Genomic DNA, 11,971 nt, shown 5'->3' with positions numbered 1-11,971 from the left:
ACTGGAAGGAATGGCATTGGTGTGTTTTTTGGTTTATTTTGGTTTTTTTAGCTCTGTGCGTTTTTTGCACAAACTTTTTTATTCTCTTTATATAGAGAGAGGAAGAGAGACAGGAAGATCTTCCATCCAATGATTCACTCCACAAATGACTGCAATGGCTGGTGCTGTGCCTATCCAAAGCCAGCAGCCAAGAACTTCTTTCCTGGTCTCCCACACGGGTACAGGATCCCAAAGCTTTGGGCTGTCCTGGACTGCTTTCCCAGGCCACAAGCAGGGAGCTGGATGAGAAGTGGGGCCACCGGGATTAGAACTGATGCCCATGTGGGATCCCGGCACTTGCAAGGTTAGGACTTTAACCACTAGGCTACTGTGCCCGGCCCTGCACAAACTTTAAAACCAAACCTCCTCACCACCCCTAAACTGGTTGAACACACAGGACAACTGACTTCTATGAAACCAGATGCAGAACACATGTGCAAGAATTCTAACATTGCTGTTCTTGCGCATTATTATGGGAAAATAGTTTGTGCATAAAAATACATGAACTGAGATGGCTGTGTAGTACAGTGGTCAAGTTGCTGACTATGATCTCATAGAACTTTCGGGACCAATCCTGGTTGCTTGGCATCAGTCCAGCTTCCTGCTCATGACACTGGGAGGCAGCAGGTGACAGCTAAGGACATGGGATGCAGGTACCTCCATGGTGTTGGTTCCTGCTGTGGGCCCGGCTTAGCCCTGGCTGCCGCAGGCATTTGAGGAGTAAAGCAGCACACAGATCTCTCCGCATTTGTCTGTCACTTCACCTTTCGTATAAGATGAAAACAGGGCCTGGCACCGTAGTCTAGTGGCTTAAGTCCTCATCTTGAACGTACTGGGATCCCATACGGGCGCTGGTTCTAACCCTGGCAGCCCCACCTCCCTTCTAGCTCCCTGCTTGTGGCCTGGGAAAGCAGTCAAGGACGACCCAAAGCCTTGGGACCTGCACTTGTACGGGAGACCTGGAGGAGGCTCCTGGCTCCTGGCTTTGAATCAGCTCAGTTTTAGCCGTTGTGGTTGCTTGGGGAGTGAATCAGTGGGCAGATGATCTTTTCCCTGTCTCTCCTTCTCTCTATAAATTTGCCATTCCAATAAAAATAAAAATTAAAAAAAAGAAAATTAAAATATGTGTACTATCACTATGAACATGTAATGGAATTATTTTGATATGCACTAATATTTTCATTTATTTATTTATTTATTTTACAAAGCTAGTTATACAGAGAGGACAATTCATCCAATGATCCACTCCTCAAGTGATTGCAACGGCCGGTGCTGAGCTGATCCAAAGCCAGGAGCCAGGAATGTCCTCCTCAAGATCTCCCACTCAGGTGCAGGGTCCCAATGCTTTTGGCCATCCTCGACTGCTTTCCCAGGCCAACAAGCTGGAAGCTGGATGTGAAGCAGGGCTGCTGGGATTAGAACCGGTGCCCAATATGGGATCCCGGCACGTTCAAGGAGAGGACTTCAGCTGCTAGGCCAAGGTGCCAGGCCCAATATTTTAAAATTTCTTGCGTTCAACTTTCGCACAGTAAGTAGCAGATTGCCCTGTTCATGTTTGCATTTTAGTAACCCTAGGGGGCCACAAGGTAGGAGAGATGGGGAGACTGGTGGGGACTGCATTTTAGAAGTCCCATGGGCCCGGCGCAGTGGCGCAGTGGTTAAGGTCCTCGCCTTGCACGCCCGGGATCCCATATGGGTGCCGGTTCTATCCTGGCAGCCCCGCTTCCCTTCCAGCTCCCTGCCTGTGGCCCGGGAGAGCAGTCGAGGACGGCCCAAGGCTTTGGGACCCTGTACCCGCGTGGGAGACCCAGAAGAGGCTCCTGGCTTCGGATCGGCATAGCATCGGCCATTGCGCTCACTTGGGGATTTACTCATCAGACGGAAGACCTTCCTCTCTGTCTCTCCTCTCTGTATATCCGCCTTTCCAATAAAAATAAAATAAATCTTTAAAAAAAAAGAAAAAAGAAGTCCCATGAAGGGGCCCGGGGTGATAACGCAGTAAAGTCATCACCCTGAACACACGAGGATCCCATATGGACGCAGGTTCTAATCCTGGCAGCTCCACTTCCCTTCCAGCTCCCTGCTTGTAGCCTGGGAAAGCAGTTGAGGACGGCCCAAAGGCTTGGGACCCTGCACCTGCGTGGGAGTCCTGGAGGAAGTTCCTGGCTCCTGGCTCCAGACTGGCACAGCACTGACTGTTGCAGCCGCTTGGGGAGTGAATCATTGGATGGAAGATCTTCCTCTCTGTCTTTCCTCTTCTCTGTATATCTGACTTTGCAATAAAAATAAATAAATCTTAAAAAAAAAAAAAAAGGCCTCTGCGCACGCATTGGCTCTCTGGGCTGCGGGCCGGCTCAGCGACCTCGTCTTGTCGGAGCCGCTCACTGCATGGTAGAGTGTGGTGCCCCCGCCGCCTGCCCTGCATCCACCGCTGCCGCCTGTGTTGCCGCCGCCTCGGGACCGGCTGTATGATTAGGCCACAATCTTCAATGAGTAAACATATTCCTCAGTTCTGTGGTGTTCTTGGCCACACATTTATGGAGTTTCTGAAGGGCAGTGGAGATTACTGCCAGGCACAGCACGACCTCTATGCAGACAAGTGAACTGTAAAAATTCAATACTGCTCCACCAAGAAGTCCCAGTAGAAGTGGTTAACTTGGACACAGAAGGATTGAATTGAAATCCACAGAGCATTTTAGAAGAGTTCTGACCTGGTTGGGGTAGACCTCAGTGCACTTCCTTCCTGTTGCCTCAGTATCACTGGATTGAAGAATTGCTGCTTCTTGTTAGGAGGTTCATTTCATTTCCCATTACTTCCAACTTCATACTCAAAGCACTGAGAATCGCAAGTGGAGGATAGTGAAGTACACTTCAGTTTCTTTACGGAATTTCTGTATTCAGGTTTTTTTTTTTTTTAATTTCAATACCCTAGTAAGTGTTTTTTTTTAAGTAAATTAACATGGCTCGAATGAACCGTCCTGCTCCTGTGGAAGTCACATACAACAACATGAGATTTCTTATTACACATAATCCAACCAATGCAACATTGAACAAATTCATTGAGGAACTTTAGAAATATGGAGTTACCACAATCGTACGAGTGTGTGAAGCGACTTATGACACTACTCTTGTGGAAAAAGAAGGCATCCATGTTCTTGATTGGCCTTTTGATGATGGTGCACCGCCGTCCAATCAGATTGTTGATGACTGGTTAAGTCTTGTGAAGATTAAATTTCGTGAAGAACCTGGTTGTTGTATTGCTGTTCATTGTGTTGCAGGCCTTGGAAGAGCTCCCGTGCTTGTTGCGTTAGCATTGATTGAAGGTGGAATGAAGTGTGAAGATGCAGTACAGTTCATAAGACAAAAGCGGCGTGGAGCTTTTAACAGCAAGCAACTTTTTTTTTTTTTAAGATTTATTTTTATTATTTTTTCATTGGAAAGGCGGATATACAGAGAGGAGAGACAGAGAGGAAGATCTTCCGTCCGATGATTCACTCCCCAAGTGAGCGCAACGGGCCGATACTATGCCGATCCGAAGCCAGGAGCCTCTTCCGGGTCTCCCACACGGGTGCAGGTTCCCAAAGCTTTGGGCTGTCCTCGACTGCTTTCCCGGACCACAGGCAGGGAGCTGGAAGGGAAGCGGGGCTGCCAGGATTAGAACCGGCGCCCATATGGGATCCCGGGGGTGCAAGGCGAGGACCTTTAACCACTTGCGCCACCGTGCCGGGCCCAGCAAGCAACTTTTGTATCTGGAAAAATACCGTCCTAAGATGCGGCTGCGCGTCAAAGATTCCAATGGTCATAGAAACAACTGTTGCATTCAATAAAACTGGGGTGCCTAATGCTGTTGCCTTGGAAATAAAAGAGACGGGATCTAATTTGACATACATACTGGTCAACATTTTGGCTAGGTGAATAAGTTTAATGATGCTTCCTAAGGGTAATGGAATCAGTTTAGCAGGCCACAAGTTTGACAGAATTGCAACCTCTGGATCATAGCCAACCTGTTTGGACATTTAGCAAAAGATTCTTGCTGTTTAGCATTTAAAATGTGCTTATCATTTGTACCAGTTGACCTTTCCTGAAATCATGCAGTATTGAGATGTATCCTAAGTCTGTCCCATGCCAGAATTTTATCAGTACACAAGAAATTTAGAAAATTTAGGTGCAAAAATATCCAGCACAGTACTTGTATATTTACTACCATACAGAATTAAAATCCCATGAACTATGAACTCTCGACCTTATGTGGTTTCTTCCTTTAGTCATTTCAGACATGGAAAGTAGGGACTATCTGGTTATTCGCTTGCTTTTACTTTATGTCTCCCACATTCATACCAGTGTACATCAGGTTTGCTTAACCATTGATTTTTTTTTTTACCAATTATTATTTAATATGTTTCTATAAATTTATTTTTTGCTATTAATAGAAAACCTCCATTTGGAAAATCTACATTGTACAGAGGCACATGTTTTTAAAGTCTTCAGACAAAAAAACAGCCTTACAGTTAACTTAATGTTTGCATTCAGAGGTGCAGCTTAACAGGGAGGGCCTGAAAAAAAAAAAGAATGGGAGGGGGCTATTAAATATTTTTTAGTAAAACGTTGCCTTTGTCTTGTGCAGAACATGTAGAATATGCTCTTTAATTTGGTAAATATTTTTTAAGAGGTAGAGATGCTTTGTTATACCTTAAAATTCTTAATCATAAAATTTCTGAAATTCCTGTAATTTTTCCATACTTATCAAAAGTTGTTTACCAACTTATTTTGTTTGAAGTGTGATTTTTTTCTTCTCAACCTCTTGGCAAAAAAAAGTGGGTTTCTGCTTATGGTTTGAGCAGACATCTAATATTTTATATGCCTTTTGAGCTGTGTAACTTAATATTTGAATACTTGATAATTTGTTTTATTATGTAATTGATAAAATGGTGATGTGTATTAATGTTAGTTCAACCATATATTTATACTGTCTGGGAATGTGTGGTTATAATTCTGTGGGAGAAATAATTTGTCAGTGTTCACCAGCTTGTAAAAACTTAGTGCAAGAGCTTAAGCATCTAAATAAATAATGAAATGCATTTATCATTGAAATAAAAAGGAAAAAAAAAAGTCCCATGAAGGCCGACCTTGTGGTGTAGCAAGCAGGCTTGTAAGAGCTTAGAATAACCGCTTGATTTTGCTTCTGCTATTTTTTTTTTTTGCCAGTTTTCTTTTGCTTTTGATTTTTTTTTTGTTTTTTTTGTTTTTTTGTATTTGTTTTGGTTTGTTTTTGCTTTGCCTACTTTGCCTTGTTATCCCATATGGGTGCCAGTTTGAATCCTATCTGCTTCATTTCCCATTTGACTCCCTTCTAATATGTTAGGGAAAGCAGTGGAGGCTGGCACAAGTCCTTTGGCCCTTGCGCCCATGTGGGAGACCAGAAGAAACTCCTGGCTAGCCAGGAACCAGAGAATGAAAGATCTCTCTGTCTCTTTCTTGATGAAACTTTCACGTAAATGAATAAACCCATCCTTTCTTTGGACTCAGGTGGTTAGCAAGGTGAGAAGCGAGGAGTTGAGAGCCGTTCCAGAGGCAGGGAATGCACAGCATGTTTCAGTTCACTGAACCTCATGGGTAAGAGAGGAGATCAAGGATGCCCTCGGAGTGTGGGCATTGGGAAGCTCAACAGTGGTGTTTTCTAACTCTAACCTTTGGGAAAACAGGCTGGAAGTGCAGACTGGATGCAGTTATCTGGGTAACATCTGGTGCATGTGTCCAAAGGGCAATGGAATAGAAGGCGCTGGAGCTCGAGCAAGAGCTCTGAATTGCGGAGAAAAAGCTTCCACGTTGTCTGAGTGAAGGCCGTGCTTGGTCATCCCGGGAGCGCAGGGGATGTGGTGAGAGAGTGTGCACGTTCAGCATTTACATCCTGGGCATCATCATCAGAGAACTGGAGCTCAGGGAAGGGGCCGGTGTGGCTCAGCAGGCCGACTGGAGCTACCCCACTTCTGATCCAGCTTCTTCCTAATCAAAACCAGAGGGAGGAACAGGTGATGGTGCAGTTTCTGCTGCTGGCTTTGGCCAGGCTCAAGTCTGGCTGTTGCAGCCACTTGGGGACTGAACCAAGGGATGGAAGATCTCTCCTCCTCTCTTCATTCTTTCAAGTAAATAAATATTCCCTCCCATCCCTCCAAGAAATAAAAGGTAGAACTAGGAAGATGACTTTGATGTATTATATTTTTATTGGAAAGGTAGATTTATAGAGAGGAGGGAAATATCTTCTGTCTACTTCCAAGTGGTCACAATGACTGGAGTTGAGCCCATCGAAACCCAGGAGCTTCTTCCTGGAAGTGGATTAGACAATTGAACCAATACACCAGCCCCCTTCATTTTTTAAAAAAATGTTTAATTACAAAGGTGAAGGGATTGCAGACCCACGGAGGCCACTGATGTGGATGGAGAGGAGGGGTGGTTGGAGTACCGGGTTGAGAGGAATGTCTTCCCTCCTGTGTCCACTAGGCGGGGTGAGTAGGGTGCGTGCTGCTCCTTGGGATCAGACTAAATTAGTGGCTTGGGCTTTTTCGATGGGAGGTGGCTAAGAAATAAGAGGACAGGAGGGCAGTGGCAGGTGATTTTTGCCTTTCAGATGACCTGTTCGCTCTAGATGAAGACACAATTCTCAGAGCAGGGTGGGGTGTTGATAGGATTAACCACACCCACACAAGACCAGACACATGGTGCAACAGGTCTGACTGCTGTGGTCCCTGTTTATTTTTTTTTAAGGATTTGTTTATTTTTATTGCAAAGTCAGATATATAGAGAGGAGGAAAGACAGAGAGGAAGGTCTTCCGTCCGATGATTCACTCCCCAAGTGACCTCAACGGTTGGTGCTGTGCCGATCTGGAGCCAGGAGCCAGGAACTTCCTCCAGGACTCCCAGGCAGGTGCAGGGTCCCAAGCCTTTGGGCTGTCCTCAACTGCTTCCCCAGGCTACAAGCAGGGAGCCGGATGGGAAACGGGGCTGCCAGGATTAGAACCGGTGCCCATATGGGATCCTGGTGTGTTCAAGATAAGGACTTTAGCTGCTAGGCCAAGGTGCCAGGCCTGTGGCCCCTGGTTTTCCCTACAGGTCCACGAAGGTTGAAAGTGCACAGCACCTGGAAACTGAGGTCTGGGTTGTGTTTTGACTTCAGGGCAAGCCCCTCGCCCCCTCTTTTGTGTGTGTGTGTGTGTGTGTGTTCTCATTTTTCATAAGATCTTCACTCATACTATATACATTCCCCATCCCACCCCTCTTTCTAGGATTTATTTTTGCATTTAAAAAATTACTATTGGAAAAAAAATTTACACAAAGAAAAGATAAAGATCTTCTATCTTTTGGTTTGTCCCCCTCCCCCAATGGGTACAACAGCTACAGCTGCCAATCCAAAGCCAGAAGTTTCTCCTGGGTTCCCCATGTGTGTGTAGGGTTCCAAGGACTTAGGCCATTCTTCACTGCTTTCCCAGGCCACAGGCAGGGAGCTGGATGGGAAGGGGAGCAGCCAGGACATGAACCAAGGAACCATACCCGTATGGGACACTGCGCTTGGAGGTGGAAGATTAATCCATCCTGTATTTGTTACAAGGCTCCTCCACTCTGTGTTTATGTGCTGGTGAGGAGCTGTGCCATGGCGTTCCTCCGGCTTTCTCTTCATCCAGGATTCCCTCACAGCACCAGATCCTCCTGCCATTTAAAGAAAAACAAATTTGTGTGGGTGGCTGGGGTCCAAGGACTTGAGTCACTGTGTGCTGCCTTCTCCAGGGAGCTGGATCAGAAGCAGGAGCCAGCACTTCCACCTGAGATGCAGGCAGTGTCCCAAGTGGTGGTTTTTGCTGTCACAGTGCCCACCTCTAAAGCTGCCTTTATTTTTTGTTAAGATCTATTTGAACAAAAAACCCAAAGCAAAGCAAAACAAAACAAAAAAGATTTTACTTGAAAGGCTTTTAGAGACAAAACAAAACAAATTTATTTGAAAGGCAATTTGAAAGGTAGAGATCTTTACGCTCTGGCTCACTCCATAAAGAACTGCAAGGGGTGGGGCTGGGTCAGGCCTAAGCCAGGGGCTTCATCTGGGTCTCCCACGTGTGGTAGGGATCCAAGCACTTGGTGCCCCTTTCTGTTGCTCTCCCAGGCACGTAGACAGGGAGCTGGACTGGAAGTGGAGCTGTCAAGATTTGATCCCCAATGGCAGCCCCTAGGTCTGATAATGGTTTTCCAAACCTCTTTCTTCCGGGGTGCAGTTAACCTAACCCCCTAAAGCCAAAATGCACGATTTCAGCAGCCACCCGGCGCTGTGTTTGTTCCAGCACACAGCCTTCTCAAAACAGTTCAAACTGTAATTTTTTGTGGTTATTTAGCAGACAGAACCCACTGACAGGAAACATCCTGACTCATGGTTTCTCTTAACCCGATGAAAGGGCTGCGTTCTAAACAAGAGTCAGAGGTGACAAGTATGAAGTGAGTCACAACTAAGGCCACCTGGACTGAAACTGGGCTGCTTGTCACAAAGGAAGCCACCAAATCCCGGCTGTGTCTGGGTGTGGTTGGTCTGTGGAACAGTCGTCACATGGTTGAGGGACACATTCGCAGCAGGCCAGCCGAGTGGGGTGTGCAGAGCAATTACACCACATGCTGTGACCTCGGTCTTGTCACAGTGGAGTGAGTGCACTTGCCCTGCAGGTAAGGAGTGGGCTCAGTGGTACAGGATCCGGGAAATGTGGGGGTCACGGCTGGATCTCCTCTTGGGGGGGGGGGGGTCTGTGCAACCACATAACAGACCCTTACCCACCAGTACACAAAATGTCCCGATTACTCCCCCATCTGATGTCAGCCATTGGCGTGGTTCTAGGTGTTAAGTTGGCTCAAATCTTTTAGAATAGTCATATCTAAGAAACACCTCACACCAGAATTGTACAGTTTGGCATTTTAAAATTCTAAAATACTTTAATGATTACTACTGATGGGAAGACTGATATACAACATAATGATTTATTTAACAAGGAGGGTCTGTACATCAGGGAATCATCTCAAAGTACACTAGGCTGTTATTTATTTATTTTATACATGATTGTTTCTGTGACAGTACCCATTTATACAGAAAGGGAACATGAAATTCATTTTTATGTACATGACTCCTAAATAAACACCTGAAAAGACTTGATCTCGAGTGTCCTGTTTCAAGAACGTGAGATGAAAGCTCATCCAGATTCCTTGGTGGCATGTGGAAGGTGGACAAGCGGGTCAGGGAACCAAGTTCTGTTTCAAGGTTGGCACATTGAGGGAAGGAAGGCAGTGGAAGGACTTGAAAAACATTCCAGGCCACAGAGATTGCAGGGGTACACCAAGCACTCCCCAAACTGTAAAGACCAGGCAGCAGTTCCTGTGCGGCCAGCTTGTATTCCACAGATCAACAGGCTCACTGCTGACCTCTTAAGTTAGTGCACGTGCACCGAGTGCAAGATGTAGTTGTGGTGTTGTCTCTGTAGCCAGAAACATCTGTCACTCAGCACTCCGATTCCTTCCTGTTCCCGCAGAGAGAAGACACTACAGTTTAAGGCCACTTTAGCTTTTATGTTTTAACCTGATATTCTGATTCTTTAGTGAGTGTTAAATAGACAGGAAAGGATGAAACTCTAATGAAAAGTACATACAGAACAAATACAAAATCAATCATTAGAAATCTACAAAATAACCACAATGCCCTAAACATCAAGTGAAGGAAAAAGCCACAGTCCTGTTAGAAGTTATTCTTTCCCACTTACAGTCTGGTTAGGAATTAGATGGAAAACAGTGAGGCTGATTGGTTTTCAATAAAAATAAAAATTTTGTTTTAAGAAATCATATTGATATATTTATAAATACAAAAGGGAGTGGGGCTGGGCTGCCACCCAGGTAACTAACCATACTGGCTATTGCATGGCTGGCGGCAGGGGGCTAGGGTTGGTGAGAGGGTCGGGGCTGGCAGGAGGGCCAGTGCAACAGCAGAGGGCACACAGCACTGGGAAGGAGAGGAGCAGGGGCTGCATTAAGCCTGCTCATTCTCACAGACCTGCTCCCGGGGCTGACCCCTCAAACCCTTAGAGCTGTGTCGGGATTCCGGCTGGAGTGGGGCCAGCAGCCCAGAGGTGTGCCCACAGAGCTGCCACAGCTCCACTTTCTAGAGGGATGCATGGCAGCACTGCTTGGAGGTAACACAAATATCAGAGCCACTGGTCAGTTTTTGGCCAAGTTGGCATTAATAGTAAGGCCTTTCCTTGTTTCTGTATGTAGAAAAAATACATGTTTTTCATTTAACCAGCTTGGATTCTGGTTGCAGCTCAGACTATTTATGACAAGCAAAACCACGTTCCTGTGACACCCTCCAGAGCACTTGCAAATACAAGCCAGGCCGATGCAAGAGGAGCAGCGCGTCAGAGCCTGACCAGCCCCAGGCTTGAGTGCCTGCAGAGAATTACAGTGCTATTTTCCAGGAGGCTTGGTGTCTGCTTTCAGCCGGCATGCGACAAAGGCATCCCTCGAGGTGGCCGCTCCGATGTGGAAGGACCCCCAGAAGGTTCTTGCCACTACTGGCTGCTCTGATGGCTGTTTCATGCCTGCACAGAACTTGGGCAGGGCAGGTAAGGTTAACGGTACCTACTGAGAACAGTCACCAGAGGGTGAGGGGGACAGGGAGCCAATGAAACCCAGAACCAGCAAGTGGCCCAGAATGCTGGTGGCCGGGCAGGTAAGCTGCAACACGGAAAAGCTCAACAGCACCGACAGAGGGTTCCCTTTTGCCCCCAGGGCAGCACAGAGAACCCCATCCAGTGAAATGCTACATTCGTACAAGCGTTGTTCATCCCACAACAGTTCTGGGGGTGCAGAGAAGTGCTGAAGTCCCTTCCACATGTCACCCTGGAGACAGAAGCAGTAAAGCAGCCTTGTGTGCGGGGACAGGTCATCCAGCTCCTCTCTCACACTCAATGTCATGGACGATGGTAGCTAAAACACATGACCAAGAAGAGAGCAGGTTACAGGATAACAGTAAATTGCTACGCTGTTATTGCATACTGGCAATGAAATCTTGTAGCCTAAGTTTTTTGGTGTGTGTGTTTGTGTAGTTTTTGTTTTAGACAATTTATTTATTTTTATTGGAAAGGCAGATTTACAGAGAGAAGCCAGAGAGCCAAAGATTTCCATCTTCCCGAAACGGCCACACTGGCCTACAGATGAGCTGATCCAAAGCCAGGAGCCGCCTCCTCCAGATCTTCCAAATGGGTTCAGGGTCCCAAGGCTTTGGGCCATCCTCTGTTGCTTTCCAGTAGCCTAATGTCTTTGATTATTTATTTTGCAAGTCAGAGAAAGGTAGGGGTGAGAGGAAGAGGGAGAGGGAAGGGAGAAAGAGATCTTCTATCCACTAGTTCGTTCCCCAGATGGCCACTACAGCCAGCGCTGGGCCAGGCTTCTCTACCACCACTTCCTCCCTAAATTTCCTCCTTCAACTGCTCTCCCAGACAATGTTGTTATGGTTTCCTTTGTCTATCCTTGCCCAATCATCCATGACTTTCTTTTTTTTCAATAGTATATCTGAAAGGTGGAGTTACAGAGAGGAGACAAGTGGGTGGGGGGAAAGAGAGGAAGTGGGGGACAGGGAGAGTGAGAGAGTGAGCAAGGGAGAGAATTTCCATCCACTGGTCACTCCCCAAATGGCCTCAATAGTCAGAGTAGAGCTGACCTGATGCTGGGATCCTGGAGCTTCCTCCTGGTCCCCCATATGGACGGAGTGGCCCAAGGACCTGAGTCATTCTTTGCTGCCTGCCCAGTCCAGAAGCAGGTAGCTGGATCAGAAGTGGAGCAGCCAGGACTCGAACCAGTGCCTATATGGGATGCCAGCCCCAAAGATGGGAGCTTAACCTACTGTACTACAGTGTGGGTC

At 46.6% G+C, this 11,971-nt stretch overlaps 2 protein-coding genes across 2 annotated transcripts in view; one reads left to right on the top strand and one right to left on the bottom strand.

Annotated features, from left to right (window-relative positions):
- Nucleotides 1–2,521: 2,521 nt before the first annotated feature.
- Nucleotides 2,522–3,922, top strand: LOC121156096 (protein tyrosine phosphatase type IVA 1-like). Its single transcript, XM_040979710.1, has 3 exons — nucleotides 2,522–3,103; nucleotides 3,197–3,429; nucleotides 3,773–3,922. The coding sequence occupies exons 1-3, from the start codon at nucleotides 2,999–3,001 to the stop codon at nucleotides 3,864–3,866; spliced, it is 432 nt and encodes a 143-aa protein (XP_040835644.1). The 5' UTR covers nucleotides 2,522–2,998; the 3' UTR covers nucleotides 3,867–3,922.
- A 5,115-nt stretch (nucleotides 3,923–9,037) lies between these two features.
- Nucleotides 9,038–11,971, bottom strand: part of PHACTR4 (phosphatase and actin regulator 4) — a 49,488-nt gene continuing 46,554 nt past the window's right edge. The window contains exon 13 of the mRNA XM_040979705.1: nucleotides 9,038–11,037. Coding sequence (XP_040835639.1) covers nucleotides 11,022–11,037 — 16 coding nt within the window. The 3' untranslated portion in view covers nucleotides 9,038–11,021. The remainder of the gene's footprint in view (nucleotides 11,038–11,971) is intronic.

The sequence above is a fragment of the Ochotona curzoniae genome, unplaced genomic scaffold (assembly GCF_017591425.1).
Source record: "Ochotona curzoniae isolate NIBS_2020 unplaced genomic scaffold, NIBS_Ocur_1.0 contig_3255, whole genome shotgun sequence".
NCBI classification, from domain to species: Eukaryota; Metazoa; Chordata; class Mammalia; order Lagomorpha; family Ochotonidae; genus Ochotona; species Ochotona curzoniae.
This window is presented reverse-complemented; position numbering and strand designations above follow the sequence as displayed.

Bases quoted from the DNA above. Each gene is read 5' to 3' on its own strand.
- LOC121156096 (XM_040979710.1), top strand. From the start codon at position 2,999: ATGGCTCGAATGAACCGTCCTGCTCCTGTGGAAGTCACATACAACAAC. The intron at 3,104-3,196 runs GAACTTTAGAAA...ATCCATGTTCTT, and splicing joins CATTGAACAAATTCATTGAG to GATTGGCCTTTTGATGATGG. The intron at 3,430-3,772 runs GCAACTTTTTTT...TGCCGGGCCCAG, and splicing joins CGTGGAGCTTTTAACAGCAA to CAAGCAACTTTTGTATCTGG.